The following is an 18,544-nucleotide window of genomic DNA, read 5'->3' on the forward strand; positions in this document are numbered from 1 at the left end:
GAGGTTTTTAGGAGAAGACTTGACAGGGTGCTTGGTGCTGTGGGTTAGTTGCTTGGGCGGTGTTGGATTGGTGATGGGTTGGACGCGATGATCTTGAAGGTCTCTTCCAACCTGGTTTATTCTATGTATTCTATGTATTCTATGTATTGTTCCTTCATCTAGGTAGTTGATGAATACATTGAACAAAACTGGACCCAGTACTGACCCCTGGGGAACAGCACTAGGTAACATTGATCACAACACTCTGTATCTTTTGTAAGATGTGTCCAGTTCTCCAAATACTTTGTTGGACAGATGAGAGACCCTGAATTAACTTTGATATTGAAACATGGTATTTTCAGGCAGGAGTCATCAGTGACAAATCTGCTTCAGCATTTGTTTGACAGTGAATCATAACAGAAGAGGAAATCCTATGGCATGTAGTTAGGAGAATGATCTGAATGGTAGTATTAAACAACCTATAGCAGAAGGATGGAAAGTGAAACGAAGTTATGAAAGGCAAGTGTGTGATTTTCACCACATGCCTGCTTGCAATTCATGTGCTTAGAGATAACAGGAGTGAAAGTTAGCAAGGGAAAATCAGTGAAATACTTCTGACATGAACCACCAATACCAGAAGATCATGATATTTCTTCTGGATTCATTTAATGACATTGGAAACTTCTTTCACTGACCTAAATCTGATCTTTCAGATAGTAAACAGATCTCAGTTTTGGGGTATATACACTGAAGACCCAAAAAGATTGCCTCTTTATGTCTATGACCTTGTGTATTATGAATAGAAGAATAAACCAAAAAGTCATTGTGATGCCCTTTTTCATTTTATTTTTTTCCTTTCTCCTTTTTTTTTTCACTAGGAAAAAAAGAGCTTGTTACTGGATGTCAACATGAAAACAGGAATTTACCTACTTCTCTTAAGCGAAATATGTGTGGAAACCATCAAGGCTAGCATCAAACCTAAAATTCCAAGGAAGGACAAAGAGAATAATTTCTTGCAAATAAATAAAAACGTTAATATTTCTGAAGAATGGCATCATCATAAAAATATCTCTAAACCTTTTGAAGACCAAGGTCTTGAAGACTTCACTCTTTACAACTACACTGAAAAGACTGCAAATTTTGGATTTAACCTCTACAGAAAAATTGCTATGACACATGATAACAACGTAATCTTCTCTCCCCTTTCTGTGTCAGCTCTCATGACCACATATATGCTGGCAGCTAAAGGGGAAACATACAGACAAATAGTAAAAAGTCTAAACCTCCATGCCTTCAAGGACAGAGTAGATGACCATCATTTACCAGCTTTGTTTAAACAACTGAAAGATAACATTACAATGAATGAAGAACTTCTCCTTGTGGAAGGTACTCTTTCTTTCATCCAAAAAGACTTCAAACTCAAGGAATCTTTCCTCAATTTATCAAAAGAGTACTTTGATATGGAATTTCTGAGAGTGGACTTTCAAAACTCTACACAGGCAAAGTCTGTCATAAATCAAAACATTAACAAAAGGACTAAAGGAAAAATCTCAGAGCTTTTTGAAGAGCTTGACCGCCATAATAAACTGCTGCTTGTGGACTACATTATCTTTAAAGGTAACTGTTTGCTTTATTTTGCAAAATTATTATTTATTAGAAGAATCAGCATTCTGTCTTCAGTTACATTAGGAGAAGTTTAAATGAATTCAAGGCTGTTTTCCCCATGTCCCTATCTAGATGCACTTTCTTCTGTTAATCGTATTTAATAGAGTATTATTTTTCATGATAGGGAACCACAATTATTCTGTACTTTCTTCTATGCAATAGAGCCTCAAAGAGAACAAAAAGCTCTGCATCAACCTAAGTCAATCCATCTCCAAATAATCCCTTTCCATTATTAAAAGGATGTTTAATTTTCATTCTCCAATTAAAATGAAAAACTGTCAGAGTCTTTTGAATACTGGGCACTGGGCATAAAAATCATTGACTGATTTTGCACAAAATCATGACAGTGAAACAATTCTATTTAAGTCAAGAATCTTTTTTCCTGTAGTAACTAATGTATGCCATTATTTTACCTTACAAGGTGTGGGGGGGGAAAATACAGCTGTGAAGGACAGAGATTGTTTTGTGGAGAAGTCCGCTATTGACAAATATCTTATGCTGCTTTTTCTGTCGTTAGGGTCTTTCTGACTACTGGCTTAGAAGATAGATAAGGGACTCCAAAAGAAGGTCCTGCCAATAACAGGGAGCCATAGCCCACCCTTTTCTCTGAAACAGCCATACAGAAGCCAGAGACACCCAGTCAGGTAAAAAGCAAAGACAAAGAGTTAGTGTGACAAGAGGAACAAGAGGAATGCTGTGTAGAATACCCACAGTCACAGTCACTACTCTAGGCCAAAGCATTCAGCAGATGTCCTCCATGGAAACCCCGCTAAAATAAATGCACACATGAGAACAGAAAATAACCCCTCAGCCATACAGCCTCTAGGGACTATGTTTATTCTCACAAAAGTCCAATGGCAAGATTACTTTCCCTGCTAGAAAATTGGAGAAAAAATATTAATGGATGTGGCTATGTTTGAGAGCAATGGTAGAGAACAGAATCATTATTACAGAAGAGGTTATATTCCAGTGCACCTTAGAAGTCAGTGGACTGCTGAATCCCCATCTAGAAGATTGTGTAATTAATTTAAAAACAGGATGTTGAACAACTGGTAGAGGATCCCGGAGAAGGTGTTATGTTAGTAATGCTCATATGGCATTCAATTAACATAAAGGGTATCAGTTCTGAACTTCACTGGCAACTAATCAACCTTAGAAAAAGATTTCCTTTCCTTCCTTACAAATGGAGGAGTTTATTTTGTGACTTACTACCTTTTCCTGATGCCAAAAAAGTAAAGCACATACACTAAATGTACTGCAATTGTCATCTACTTATCCCAGACACAACTGACATCCACATCAGCTAGATATAGAAAATATACTGAACTTCTGAACATTTTTCTGAACAAGCTTGAATGCACATAATTATTTTCTTTCTTTCTTCAGGCAAATGGGTTTATCCTTTTAACCCCAAATTCACAGAAATGGAGACTTTCCACATAAACAAGTACAGAAGCGTACAGGTACCCATGATGTTCAAGTCAGATAAAGTTAATTCAACTTTTGATGAGAATTTAAGATGCACTGTGATAAAGCTACCCTACAAAGGGAAAGCCCACATGCTAGTTGTCATCCCAGAAAAGGAGGGAGATTACATTTCACTTGAAGACCATTTGACTATGGAGCTTGTGGAATCCTGGCTTGGAAACATGAAAACCAGGTATTGCTTTGACACTTTGGCCTTAATGTCTTCTTTGTCAATTGATACAAACCAAGAAAGCACAACAAATATTATCTGGCTTTCCTAACCCTTTTCACATGCTGTCAATTCTGTGGCATCAGTATCTTCAGAGCAGGGATCCTTTACTGGCTTAACAGCCCATCCTAAATACCTTTTAATGGCAGGGGAAATCTTCTACTCTGAGGTGACAAGTTGGCCAGCTCACTTAGAAACGTCTGTCCCTCTGCAGGTATAGTCAATCTAGTCTTTCCAAATTCTTCCATAGGCCTTCTCTCTCCTTAAATTTTAAATTGTGCACTGCCAGACACAGAGCAGAATAAATGTAGATACACAGTGTATTTATTAAACCTTTACTGTCAGTGGAAATGTGAAGTAATGGCTAAAATCAGATACATTTTCACTGATCAATAAACCAGTGTGTCACCCTGGTATCTACGCACTGTAAGTACTGCCAGAAGAATTTTATGCAGAGAAGGAAATTATTTCTAGGATCTTTGGCAGTCAACAGATCAGAGATGATATTCTGCCAACCTATGTTCCAGCAGAGATTATTTAGGTTTTACCCCTTATTTTTCTATGTAAAGCTTCATTCCTGACTGAGGTGCATTTCAGCAGTCAACTGATCTATACAGCTGAATTTTGCATTGATTTTTTTTCCCCTCCATGCAGAAAAGTGGACATTTCATTTCCAAAGTTCAAACTAGAGCAAAAATACAAAATGAAGAAATTGCTTCATGCTCTTGGAATGAAAAAACTCTTTACACATACAGCAGATCTTAGTCATCTCACAGAGCAAGGATACGTCGCAGTTTCACAGGTAAGCCTTCTAAAATTATTTGCTATTTGAATTCCAGTAGTATGTAAATAGTCCAGCCAAGATACTATGGCATATGCACTTCTAACAACACTAATAGGAAAGGAACTAGTTTTCCAAGTATATGCAATCTGCACACCTTTGGAGGTCATCTGGTCCAACCCAAAGGAACAGGCTGCCCAAAGAAGTTGTGGAGTCTCTTCTGGAGACTTTCAAAACCCATCTAGATACATTCCTGTGCAACTTGGTCTAGGCATACCTGCATAGCAATGGGGTTGGAGTAGATGATCTCCAGAGGCACCTTCCAACGCCTAGCATTCTAATGCTGTAACCATCCTGCTCAAGCATGATCACCACAAGTCAGTTGCTGAGTACCACAGGTTTTCAGTGTGTCTAAGCAGGAGAGAATCCACAACTTCTATGGGCAATCTGTAGCAGTGCTGTCACCCTCACAGCGCAGAAGTGTTTCCTGATGCTCAGAGGGAACCTGTTATGCTTCAGCTGGTGCCCATTCAACTCTGGTCCTGTCACTGGGCATGACTGAAATGAGCCTGCCTCTATCTTGTTTCCATCCTTCCCTCATGGATTTGTACCCTATCAAAAAGAATCTTCTAAGCTACTGGTGCTGCTGTTACAAGTCTGACTCAACAAAACAACTTTTATAGGAAATTGTAACATCCTAAGAATAAACATTTACTGGACAAAATGGCAGTGATTTTCAGTTGGGAAGTGCAATGTCAAGCTACAGCACTTTTCTCCCTTCCCCTTGATCATACAAGTATTCCATGATGATTCGCAGCAGTTAACTCTATTCTGTTATGATGAAAAAAAAAAGAATCACACAAATAGTAGCAGCTAACTGACACTAGAAGCAATATGTTCATCAGCTATGAAGTGCCAGAGGAGCATCCTGTGCCTGTGAATCATGATAGCCAGCCTCATTATTTAAGAACAGTTAGCAGAGAGCTCAACAGTGCTGAAGCCCTTCAAATGTCTTTACAAAAATCATTCCTAGGAGTTTGGGAGCTGGGAATGCACTAGCTGACTAGGCAGTTCACCAATACACACCAAATAGAGGGGAAGTATTAAGTAGTATATGCAGGCTCAAAGAACAAAAAGGGAAAGGAATCAGATCATGTCAGGCTGCTTTTTCAGTGGGAAGGAAAGGTCCTCAGACCAATCCAGCATTGTACTTCATTGCTGTACATAGTTAGTACTGCCAAATGTGCAAATGAGAAATACACAGGAAAAAGTCCAAGACTGGTACATTTGCCTAAGCACTCAGCTGCAAATGGCATATCCACCCAGTCAGTGTTTGTGACTGACAAAAACATCTCCCACTTTTGAAAAACTCTCTCTTTTACAGTTAAATATCAAAGATGAGTACTCTACAAATGTAATAGTTGCTTCATGCTACCAGGTGCAAGAACAAAATCTCTAAGTGAGGCCTGTGCTCAGAAATGTGGAAAAACACAATGACACCTGAACTAACATCCTCACTCCTAAGCACTGTTGTGGTGGTGGCTGTACTAACAGTTTGGCAGAGAGCTTATGGGTATACCAGTTTAACACTGAGCCAGAATCCACGGACCTAATTTTTTTACCCTTAATAGAAGTCCACTTCAACTTCATGTCTTACACTTTGAAAAACATTTTTTGTGTTAGTATTTATGCCCACCACTACTTTATTTCTGCATTACATTTCAGGTTGTCCAAAAGGCAGTAATTGAAGTGGATGAAGAAGGAACTGAGGCTGCAGCAGCAAGTGGGTCAGAAATAACTGCATTCACAGTGCCTCCCATCATCAAAGCAGACCGACCATTCCTTTTTATGATCTTTGAAGAAACTTTTAAAACATTACTGTTCATTGGCAGGGTGGTTGATCCAACAGAAATGTGAACAAAGTTAACACTGTCTATCCTGTGTCTTGTAAAATCTACCATGCAAATTAAAAGAAAAAAAAAAACAACACAGAATTGAACTTTCAAACCCCAAAGTTTTAGTGACAAGGCTGAATGAACATCAGAGATTCATATGCCAAAATATTCAGTAAGTGCATTCCAAAATGCTGTAGCTTGATATTCCTCAACATTTTCTACTGTTGCAATGAGCCTAGTGACCTCAATATTAGCAGAATTTTGCCACTTACAAAACCAGAAGTGGGATCAAGCTCTGAAAAAGAACTTACAGCCTCTGTCTAGAGATCATTGTTACTGTAGAAATTAAACTGAGTCTGCAATGAGTTTGCATTGTCTGGAGTGTGACCTCTTCCAAGTGTTTATTCAAAATCTCAAAAATACCCTCATTTTCTAAGGGTACATGATGTGCTGCTTTTAAAATATTCTTTCTATTGAACACGAAATAAGTCTAGAACCTGGAGAATCTGCATTTGTACTACTTTGTAACATCAAGATCAGCTTCTAAACCCAACATTTCTGCATGTACGATTATCTAGATATCAGGCTGAACTATGTAACATGCTCTATGCCTGAACTAAGACAGACTTTGATAGGCAAAAACATACCTTCATAAAAGTGGAATAATTCTATTCAGAGTTGATCCTAAAATCCAAAAAGTGTTGCCAAAATGTCTCAGAAAAATATTTCCAGCATACGATTCACTTTATTGAAGGAGGGCAGAATCTTCAGAACAGCAAGACCCTTAACATATAGCAAATTTTAATTAGCATCAGTGTCCTAAATATAAAGTATGAAACAACACAAAAAGCTACTTCTAGCTCTATGTAACTTACAGATTTACTTGCTATTCTGATTGCTCATGGTCTCCTCAAAATAGCTGCCCAAAAGGGGGCAGAAGTTTTCAAAATCATAGAATCATTTAACTCTTCTATCAGCAAAAGCATACAGACAGATGCTTCTAGAAGAGAATATACAAGATACATTACAGGATAAAACTGGTAAAGATCTCTAAAGAATTTCTTCAGTTGCCTACAGCACCCAGACATTTGTTGTGTAGGCCACTCACCAAAGGATTTAGCAGGCAGACTCTGGTATATGACTAGACTATGAAGGGGTATGAACCTAAACTCCACACTGCAGCATGAACGTACCCAGAAAGAGCATCACTCCTTACTCCTAAATGATTAACAGGATGAATGTTGTTGTAGAGGACCACACAATTGTAACTGTACAATTGACCTCCAGCTGTTACTCTGAATTGCAGGTAAAAACCAGTTGCTACAATGGGTTCAAAACTATTGCTGCTATCCAGCAGAAGTAACCCAGAAGCAAGCAGCCCAAAAAAGACTGCTGGGATGGAGATCTGTAGTGTGAAGGACTGATGAAAGTATGCACAGGCTCCAGAAGTTTGTACAAGGAAGATGTGTAGACCAAAGAACCACCTAAATAGAGCACTGAAAGATTACGTAGCAGGAGTTTAATACATAGCAGTGTTATTGAGTGGAGCATGTGTTACCAGCATTAAGTAAATTAACCAGTTTAAAAACAACAGACAAATATAGCCAGTCAGAAAAAAAAAATTACAGACCGTACCCTGAACTCATTACCTGCTTACTAAGGGGGGAAATAGCTTGGATTCAAGTTTCTTGGCTTACTGGTTGTTCTGCATTGTTCTAGTAAAGGCATCTGTGGGTCAAACACAGTTTTGAGTGTCTTCTGCAAGCTTGGTACTGCTGTGCTGAGTTTGGTCCCTGGTAGAAGTCAGACTGAGAACAGGCTAAGCAGTCTCCTCTGGCCCATGGGTCAGCAGCAGAGCTGTCATGTTGAGTTACTTGTTCCTTGGGGAACTGGTAGTATCTGATTCATGAATGAGACAAAAGCAGAACTTGGGAGGAGCCAGCACAGGTCATCCATGTATCTGCATCAGTACTGCACGCTAAACATCATTATGCATAATGCAAAGATTTTAAAGAAATCCCTGATTTACAGGCTGCAGAACTGAAAACTTTGTGTTTCTACAGAACCTGAACGATGCCTGTGACTGAACATACCTAAATCCAGATGCAGTGTAACTTAAGAATTCAGACAGTTAAACACTGCTAAATACAAAGACACATTTTGTATTTCACAGATGACAGAATACATCTAGCATTGTTATTATGTAAAATAAATACCTTCTATAGGTAAATTTTTTTATTTTAAATATAAAAGATACCCTGAGAATTGTTTTTTCAAGAACATGCATGTATAGCATTGTCCTAGGCTTTATTTTGAGTAAATCATCATTTGCATTTTTACATTATAAAAAGTAACCACACACGCATATGCATTCACAGATCAGATCATCTTTATCATACAACAGTAAAGTCTAAAAACCACATATTTCTTACATCAATATATTTATGCTGCTCCCATTTTGAAATAGAGAAGCTGACAATAGCTTCATAGGCTCTATCTCAAGTATTGGCATAAATATACATATTTTTTTCTTAAATGGAATTGCATGTTTTCCACAGACAAACTTCGATAGAAACATTTGCATTAATACAAACAAATGCAGATGACATCGCTGAAGCACGATAGCTTGCAATAGCAGCTGGTTAAAAACTAGATTCAGCATTATAAATTATTCAAGAGAAAAATACAATCTGAAATACTAAAAATTAAAACAATTATTGATACAACAAAACTTGTGAAATAAGAGGGCTTTTTATATCATTTGGAGACACTGCTTTTAGATTGCTTTGAAACTTACACAGGATTTTTATGAACTTTACTTAATATTCATAAAAACATTACTTCCAAATTCACAGCACAATGCTATTGAAGGTTATGTTTTATACAGACTAATCAATGGTTCTGGACTTTGGTCCTGAATTAGGTTTGAAGGTTCTTTAAAATGTGGCTTTTTATTTTCATTATTCATAACAATTCCTTCTACTCCTTGCATAAAACATGGGTGCTAAGAATTGCTAAAAATTGTAAATAAGCCAATTAAGTAATGGATATGTGCATTCTAAATCCAAGAATTTATACTATAAAGGCATAATTGAAGGAAACAAAATCCTCTCTTTAGCTGCAGCAGTTAAGAGCACAGAGCTGAAGTTGTATTTCATAACATTTCACTACAACGTTAGAATTCTGCAACCATTACATTACTTATCGGAACGTATTTTACAGCTTGGGATTTTATTAAAAAGTTTAAAAGTTTTAACATTGTAAGATGCATTTTATTCACTCCAGGCATTAGAGAGTCCCATCTGCTGCTCCCACTTTTTCACACCAGAATGTTGCTTCCACCAGTTTCTGGTTCCCTTCTTTTTTTCTCCCAGAAGATCTAAGCGTTTGATTTTCTGTTTTTTCTTCATACAAAATAAGAAACAGACAATATGTTGTTGCTATATTATTAAATACCAAAACATAATACATTGTTGTGTGCAACATTTTCATGGAATTCTTAGCAGCTGGACTTCAAAAATTACTGTCTGCTTTACTGAGCCCACTGAGAAAGCCAAATGGACAATTCTGAGGGCATTCTTCACAGTAAGGGAATACTGCATTAAGTTTCTTACAGGTCATGTAGTGTGGTGGCGGAGCCTTTCCTTTCAACCCACATGTACAGACTCCTCTCAATGAGATGGGTAAGGTAGTACAAGCAGTCATGGTTAATTCTTTAGCAGAAAATCAGAAAAGTGCATTTGCTCTGTAAATTGACTTAAGGACTCTTGTGGGATAAAATATTCAACCAGAGCTCTTTGTGATTCTTTCCAGTTCCTACAGGTGCTTGAAGCAGGTATTCATCTCTTTAAGTTACAGGGATGCATCTTTAGCATAATTCTTGCATTTTCTACTGCCTAGTACTACTAAAATCCTGAAAATTACACTGAAGTTAACTATCATTATCTTGTCACCTGCTTGTGAGCACTGGATCAGTATTTACTGAGTTGGTTTTTTTTCTTTTGTTACTTCTACATTATCTTCAAAATGAGTGAGTATTTTAATTGGCATACATATCCCTGAAACAGGACAGACAAAATGTTTGAACTCATGAGAAAAAACCTCAGATTTCCAACAAAGTAACTTCGGGGTTTGAAAAAAACCCTGGAGCAACAGGATTGTATGACATCAGAAATTCTTCATCCCTGCAAACCACATACATTGTCAAAAGTGACCATTTGCCAATAATCAGCAGACTGTATTTACGGAGAAGATTACACTTAAGTAATTCAATCATTTTTATGTTAAAATATGCATCACTTTAAACTTACAAACATTAATTATATCTGTTGGTATTTAAATCATTAAACAATGTAGTACTGCTCAGTTTTCCACTCTTCAAAAGCACATATAATTACTTAGAAAAAGAAAGATAGTAGAAGCCACCTTACTCATGTTGCAGAGCCAATAATCTAAAAGTTAGGACTTGCCAGAATGAAGATACCTGAGTAATCGCTAACTAGCACATATGTTAATTTACATGATGATATGGTCTAAGTATATACTATTATATACTCATTCTTTTCTGACAAATTTTCTGCCTTGGTGAGTCCACAGAGGGTGACCCTCATTCATGAGCATCTATTCAACTGCACCACTCATTGTACAATTTTTAAATTATTTTCTCAAAATGAGTTATTTCCATCAACTGCCTATATATATTTGGATATCAGTGGGGGTTTTTTATTCAATCTCAAAAAGAATGTTTCCTTGAAACGGACATTTTTTGCATTTTAGTATGTGTCTATTTAGCACCAGGACTGCCTTCCTGAACAAAATAAAGATAAAAGAGGTACACCTGACCATCTGTGGTCAACAAGGTTATGTAGATGAATACATTTACCATCGATCATTCCTGTATCTGTATCTCTTAATCTCTCCTTAAGGAGCTGCTCCATTTTGAAAACAATTAAGTTTTGGGCCAGATTACAAAAGAGAAATTGAATCTACAATGCAGCAGACATTATACAAGCTTGAGGGAGGCATTTTCCCACAAGAACACGGAAGATTAAAACATTCAAAACATTCAGAACTAAATGTAGGTCATCCTTTAAGCCTGCTCTTCATTCCCCAAAAATGTTTTTCTTGCCCTAGTATATCCTCTTGGCTTCTGACACTATACAGTTCAGGGACTTTGTGAACCAGAGAGAATAACCAGATCATTGTGTTTGATCAGATACCTACTTTCAAGTAGTCTGCTGCTAAGCTATTCACTTGGGAATGGCACATTGTGACTGTGAGTTGAGTCTCTTACATTCTGCTTTCCTGCCTGAAGACAAAGATACAAGCTGTTCTGTGTGAGGCTTTTTCTGCTCATTTGTATTCAAACAGAAGATATCAGCCTTATTTGAAATGACAGTCAGAAAAACTTTTGAAATGTGGAAAATTTTTATGTGATGTAAAAAAATATGTCCAACTAATCTTTGTATCTAACTGCTTTGTGAATATTAATAAATGTATTTTCCCCAAATGCTTGTGAGACTGGTGAGTAAGCAGAATTTATACAATGGTTGCTAAAAAAAAATCACAGCATTTCAACAAATTCTCTGGTTTCAAAGAGAGGGAACAGAGGTATGCAGTGATTGGGGTGGAAGCACATGGGGATTTGAACACAATTTTTGAAAGCATGTAGCACTGTATGTTATGTGCTCAAGATACAAGTCTTATTTACTTTACAGATAGCTGAAAAGATCAGTGCATCTATTAATCTAACTGCTGGGCTTGAAATCCTGCACTTTGAAGTAAGTGATCACCAAATGATCATACTTCAGGTAATATTTAGGAGAAAGCATTAGACTCCAAAAAAAAACAGGGAGCAGAATGTAATTTGACTTGACACCTCGAGGTACTTCTGCTGTGAAATCACTGAGAACACAAACAGTCCACCTTCATTTCTACTTATCTTCCAACCTTTTCCACAAAGACAATGCAGTTTTAGAAACAATAGAGTGTTAAGCAAGCTTGATTTAATTCCAGAGCAAATTTATCTTGTAGAGTAAAGGTGCTAAAATTCCAGTAGAAAAACTCCTATGTGATCACACAGCAAGAGACTGTATCATATTTTAATGCATACACATAGCTGAATGTATGCTGTTCAGAGAACTTAATCTCTTACATAAGCGAGCATTTTATTTTACATTTTAGGAATAGTATTAATTTATATCTGTGAGTAAAGTGGGTTTGGTTCATTTTTTTAAAGGAACCTAAAATTAGTTAAGTGGAAAATATGAGCTCATATGGATAGTTAATTCACCTAAAAGGTCCTCTCAAGAGATCACTATTGCTGTTGCTTCCTCTTCATACTTGGCAAACCAGTGTAAGGTATTTCCTCTTTCCTCTCTGGTGCAAGTTTCAAATCTTAAGTCCATTATCTTGGACCAGCAAGTCAAAGCTTCACATTCTCAGACTCTTCTTTATCCTTGGTCTGTAATACCTATTCAGATTTCCAAGGCCCACTTTGAATTTCCCTATACTTTTCAGTTTCTAGTAGTTTCTGCTATACTTGTCTACTTTCCCAAACAATCTCCCTTGATATATTTGACTCTCTCTTGATATATTTCTCTCCTTCCCTTGCTTCTTTCTGTCTTGGCTGATCTAGCAAATCTCTGATAGCAAAGAAAAATCTCAGTTTGAGCACCTAAGATTACAGGTAGTGTCATGAAAGGAAACTGGAACAAGTTATAGCGTAACAGGATTCAGCAGAGAACTGGCTACAAAAGAGATTTCACTAAGTACACATCACAGCAGTTTTTTAAGACTCTTACACTTTTCTTACAGGAGCAAATAAATTCATCTTGGATTTTGTTCTTGCAAAACATGCAACAGTTTAGGCTGACACTTGGAAGGAAACCAGTCTGAGGGAGATGCCTAGCATTTAATTTTGTCTAAATGGTTAAGGTAAGCCAAAGAAGGCAGCCATAATAACAAGTAGCAGTACTAGTTCACCATAACTCTCAAAAATCATCATGAAATTGTTACACAATAATATATAAACATATGTAAGCACATAAAAAGAAGGAAAAGGAAAAACTAAATCATATAACATTGCATACCTTGCTTCTACAACTAGAGGCAGCTAAATCACTATGGTTGTAGTTACTGTATATCAAATGCACCAACCTTCACTTTGTCCCACTCCACCCTCCCCATAATGTACCACCTGAATGCAAACACGTGCAGAAGAAACAATGTCAGAGATTAATTAAAAGGGAGCTTAATCTTAAAAACACTTACAATTGCACACATAACATTTTTGTCCTTCTATTTTCATATTTCAAAACCTGAGTGTAGAAGTATCATAAATATAGGCTTAATTTTACATGGCTTCCATGTCCTTTGTAAATGTTACCCATAAGCTTGACTTAAACTCATCAACCACTTACATGCTCATCCTTCTGGACTGACTCTCCTTGTTTCCATTATTCTTTTGATCAGCTGAGTTAAATAAGCTGCGAGAATCAGCACTGGAAGGTAAGGTACCATTCCCACTATGACCAGTGGAATGAGTCCGTAATGAATCATCTGAAATAAAAAGCTGCAGTTTAGCCAAATAATTTTGTCTGAGAAAAATACACAGAGGGTAAACAGAATGAGCCATTTTCCCCTGCAACAGCAGTGGTGGATTTCCTATGGCAAGAATCCAAAAGTTTAGCTTTCTATAAGGAAATGGTTTCAACTTACTGTTTCTTCAATTATTTTTATGAAAATGCTAAATAAAAATAAATAGAAGACACATTTTGGAAAAGAAGAGTAACACGTTTAAGATATGAAAACAGTGAGATTTGATTGGCCCATCTTTAGCTACTTAAAATTTAGCTACTTCATGCAAGCTAACAGAAATAGCAAACAGAAAAAGACAGGTTTTTCTAGGAAGCAATTCATCTCCTTCAACAGCAAATGGAGAGAGGGGCATTTCCAGATAGCAATTTCTCTCCCTAATTCAGTAGGGGTTACATGTAACATCCCTTTCCTCAAGCAAAATGAGTAGAGGCAAATTACAATATCAATCTTTCTATGACATCCAAAATGCCAATCAAGAAATGCTAAGCTAATTTTACTTTCACTACTAAATGTAACTTTAAACAAAAGTCTAAGAAAATTTAAAAAAACCAAACTAGAGTAGCACTTAATTGCTCACTCATATTGTGTATCCATTATTCTGTGTTCTTAAGGGAAATGGTATCTTGCTGTATGCCTAACAGGCCCCACACTTTCAGCATCCCCCCCCCCAAAAAAGTAAAATACAATACGATAACCTACTTACCACTAAAGGATAACATACAACTCTTTCCCATTCCTGATATTGAGGATGTATATCCTGTATTAGAGATTTTACTTAAAAAAAAAGTAAAAGAATTGTGTGTCAATTGCACAAACAAGCTGTTTAATACTGTTAGAAGTAAATTTTTAAGTTCATGTGAAAAAATTAAATGAGACAGTTATGCTGAAATTTCCTTAAGAGACCTATGAATTTAGATCTAGCAGTTCATACTGAAAAATCTTTTTTAGATATGATAAAAGGTGACCTATATCAACTTAAACGGGGTTTAACAACTTATAGGCCTCAACATGCCTTAAAATGGTATTTTTTTTCTCTCAGTTCTAAATTATATATCTTAATAAAACAGAAAGTTGATTCTTTAGGTCACAATTCAGTGAGTTTATCACTACATTTACAGATTCATGTACATAAAATTTCATAACAGTTGTCTATTAGGTAAACAGATGCCTATGTGGTAAACAATGAAGACAAAGATACTTAGGACACTTGTCTATGTTGCTGTATTTTGGATGCAGTGCTTGAGTACTGAAAGACTGGCTTCGAACCAACTTGGATTTTTTGTCTTCTTTGCCTAAAATTATAAGTAGCAGAAAATTTTAACATAGGTATCATTGTAATTCTACAGTAATTAGGAACACTTTTAAACATAATTTTCTGTCATCCTATGCTAACTGAAGGAACCAATTTAAATACTTCAGTAACAAAAAATAAACCTAATGTCACCTATTTCTGTACTGAAGAATAAAAATAAAAATCATAGAAACACATTCAGTTTTACGAGTGAAATCTCCTTCCCTAGATGAAGTAGGTGAAACTTGACACCAAAAAAATACCAGCAGTAGCTTTACTGAGTTTTAACCTGCTGATATGAGATCAAAGCATTCCCCAGAAGTTTTTTAAAGAGTTCTTACCTGCTGATGTACCGGAAGAGCTTCCTGGAACAGAGACAGTGATACTTTTTGTCAACACTGATGATGTTTTACTGTCTCTACCTAAAACAAACAAACAAACAAATACTTCTCTCTTGAAGCTTAATTTTAAATAAATAAAGAGGATGAAATAAAATACAGTCCTGGGGCAAGCAGCAATATTTAATCCAATGCTACTAACACTTCAGAAATACCACAGGCAAGTACTTACATTACATCCCACAATGAAAAATATTAGAGAACTAATTGGGTAGTGTTGGATGATGGGTTGGACACGATGATCTCGAAGGTCTCTTCCAACCTGGTTAATTCTATTCTATTCTATTCTATTCTAACTAAAATCATCATGTATTTTATTAATAAAGACAAAAGTCTTCTATTAAAATGAGACTATTTTATATAAATATTTTAGAAATCTAGAGAAAAAAAGTTTTATTGCTGCTTTCTAAAACTCTACTGTTTACTGCATAAATGCATCTGTTTTCTTCTCCTTTCACTTCTACCTTTGTAGAATAGTAACGCATGCACAAGCAACATGTAAACAAAACCCTGAACTTACGCTTCTTGTCAAACATTTTATCATTAATGTTTGTAGATCTTCCTTCATTTTGCTGTTTCTCCTTTTCTAATTGTTCCTATTAAAAAAAAAAAAAAAAAGAAGAATTTTCTAAGGTATTACTCTAAACAAATGTTTGTTTTTCAACTAGATTGCTTCCAAATGACCGAACAGTCAATTTCTATTCTCTCCTACTATTAGTGAATATAGTGAATATTCAGAGAATCAATGAAACAAAAATCACACCAAAACCTGTTAATTTAATCATGAAGGAACCTCACAGTTGAATTTCTCATTTAAATCTCATTGGCAGCTAAAAATGTAAAATTTTTGTGCTACACAGCTACCCTGGTAATAGAGCTGCCAATATTTTTAATTCAAATGCCCAAATCAATCAAAGCATTCTTCCCAAATGGTAACAGTGTGTCACACATAGTCAAACATTTTAAAAGGTCTAAAATGAATATCTACAATTGAAAAGCCTTTACACAAAACAAAGCCAAGGAATTTATTTGCCTTTCTGCAATATTAGGTAGCTTTAAGACAGATTTCGAGAGCTCAAACATAGAGAGAAGACAGTGTTAACACAGTTACATCAATAATTTCAAAAGCCAATACTTTCAGGATTCTTGGTGAATAGATATCACTCAAACTTCAGAAAGCTATGTAGTATTATTTTCTATACAATATTCATAATGAAACTGGCAAGTGAATGATAATTTTTCTACTATTTTTTCATTTCATTCTAATTACTAACCAAGAGGGGGGGAGGGGGCTGTTTTGTTTTTTTAAAAAGAGGTCATTAATTCAGGTCAACATCACTGAAATATCATTTCAATTAAGTCAATTACTAAAATTAAGGAAACTTATTAACATATTCAGTATTAAAATCTGTAGCTGTCAGATACATTTAACCAGGTTCAATAGCTCCTCAACTATTTGGGACTGCAACATGATGTTATTCACTGTGTACATCTCCAGTTCCTCAAAAGCATACCTCTCTTGCAATGCTTAACAAGACCTTTGTGATACAGATGGCAAGTCCATATAAATGGGCTAGATCATAAAACACTGGTGCTTTTCTAGCTACACAAACAGGGTAAAAATCCGTTTTCTCATACAATGCATGATAACACAGACTGTGTGGGAAGAGCTTGTTTTCAGATGGCTTTGGAAGGCTATGGGGAAGATTTGCCTTTGCTCGGATTAGAGAAAGCTATGTTTTGACTCTGAGGGTAATGTAAACACATTGTAACTGAAGGAGAGAAACTAGGCAGAATTTGGTTGGATGTGTTAAAATATTGTTTTGTTATTTTGACCTATTCTATGCCTCAATTACATGCATGCCAGTAGAAAATGACCAATTGAGATGTGACACATGTGCCTTCTGATAGACTATATAAATTTGCTGTATAATGTAATAAACATCTTTGCCTGCTTACATCTTGTCCTGGAAGCATTGCACAAGGAAAATCCAACATCTATATAAAATCTATATTATAATAAGACTGTATGATACCACAGCCCTAAATGCTTTCACTATAACAACATGAATTGTATCTACCTAAATACTGCTAAAGGTAAATTCATGTCTTTGAATATGTTTATGCAGGTTCTGAGAACAAAGCTTGAACCTTTCACTCTAGCTAATGGGAGGTGTCAGGAAGTATATGAGGAAAGTATCACAGAATTCAGAAAACCAGCTGCCAAAGAGAAGGCCTGAACTACTTACTGACACCAAAGTGGGCCACAAATGGAGGCTCTGTAGCAATCACAAAGAGGAAAAGGTGACACTTCTAAACAGTCTTGAAACTCTTCTTGTTCACTATAGAGGACCTCAATTACTACAAGTCAGAAAAATCATGGTGGTGAAATTCAGCCTCTCCTAAATCCTATCGGCTTCTTAGCTTCTTCCACATTAGGCTGGAGAGTAGGCAGCAGAACGGAGGACTGCAGTAATCTAATCTAGGCTGTGTGAAAATCTAGAAGGCTATATGATAAAATCCCTGCTTCAGCTTTTGCTTAGAGTCATGACTGAAGATGAAGTTTTAATTGAAAAAATATTCTACAGACTTCTCTTCCAAATCTTAAGTAATTTGTGGCAGGTTTTGCTCTACACAACAGACACTAAGTCACCCTGCCCCAGGCTGCACTTACCAATTGCCTTTCTTTTTTCTTTTTCTGGCTAACAGGAAATCTTGTAAAACAGTCTCCTTCAGCTTCCTTGGTACAAAAGAAGTTATGACATTAATTTATTTGCCTATGGAAGCTGTATTCTGAGGTGTTTCATTATTCAATTTACTATGTTATATACACCTGAAAAATTTCTAAGCTCCCTCAAATATATTTCATAACATTCACAACTTTAGGTGTGTTGAAGGCTTGGATTTTAGAAGTACAGAGGCATCAAGTATAAGCAATTTTCAAGGAATTCCAGTTTGACCTAATTGATATAGCAAAAATTAGGTAATAAAGAAAAGGGAGGGTTTTTTTACTTTGGAGGACTTAACCCCATTGTGAAGTGTAAAATGAAACCACAGATTATGAAGCTATTACAGTATCTCCAGAATATGCATGTTTCTAACCTTAAAATTATTGCCTTATTAAAATTTAGCTGAAAACTGTTTTAAAAAAAAGGACAGGTTGTATTGATAAAATATACCATTTCCAAAAGAAAGCGTTCTTGTCTCTCTTGATCCAATAAATCGCTTTTGTAAAATACT

The 18,544-nt window shown here is 36.0% G+C and overlaps 2 protein-coding genes across 3 annotated transcripts in view; one reads left to right on the forward strand and one right to left on the reverse strand.

The window, feature by feature from the left end:
• Positions 1–855: 855 nt before the first annotated feature.
• On the forward strand, positions 856–6,103 carry SERPINA10 (serpin family A member 10). Its single transcript, XM_009907286.2, has 4 exons — positions 856–1,596; positions 3,031–3,304; positions 3,995–4,142; positions 5,847–6,103. Exons 1-4 carry the CDS (start codon positions 888–890, stop codon positions 6,036–6,038), a joined length of 1,323 nt encoding a protein of 440 aa, XP_009905588.2. The 5' UTR covers positions 856–887; the 3' UTR covers positions 6,039–6,103.
• Positions 6,104–8,107: 2,004 nt separating this feature from the next.
• Positions 8,108–18,544, reverse strand: part of PPP4R4 (protein phosphatase 4 regulatory subunit 4) — a 55,963-nt gene continuing 45,526 nt past the window's right edge. For both annotated transcript variants that reach the window (XM_054161888.1, XM_054161889.1), the window contains 6 exons: positions 15,825–15,900; positions 15,248–15,328; positions 14,814–14,907; positions 14,319–14,389; positions 13,438–13,576; positions 8,108–9,420 (listed from right to left, as the gene is read on the reverse strand). In XM_054161888.1, coding sequence (XP_054017863.1) covers positions 9,396–9,420; positions 13,438–13,576; positions 14,319–14,389; positions 14,814–14,907; positions 15,248–15,328; positions 15,825–15,900 — 486 coding nt within the window. In that variant the 3' untranslated portion in view covers positions 8,108–9,395. The remainder of the gene's footprint in view (positions 9,421–13,437; positions 13,577–14,318; positions 14,390–14,813; positions 14,908–15,247; positions 15,329–15,824; positions 15,901–18,544) is intronic.

Source organism: Dryobates pubescens, chromosome 5 (genome assembly GCF_014839835.1).
Source record: "Dryobates pubescens isolate bDryPub1 chromosome 5, bDryPub1.pri, whole genome shotgun sequence".
In the NCBI taxonomy this organism is placed as follows: Eukaryota; Metazoa; Chordata; class Aves; order Piciformes; family Picidae; genus Dryobates; species Dryobates pubescens.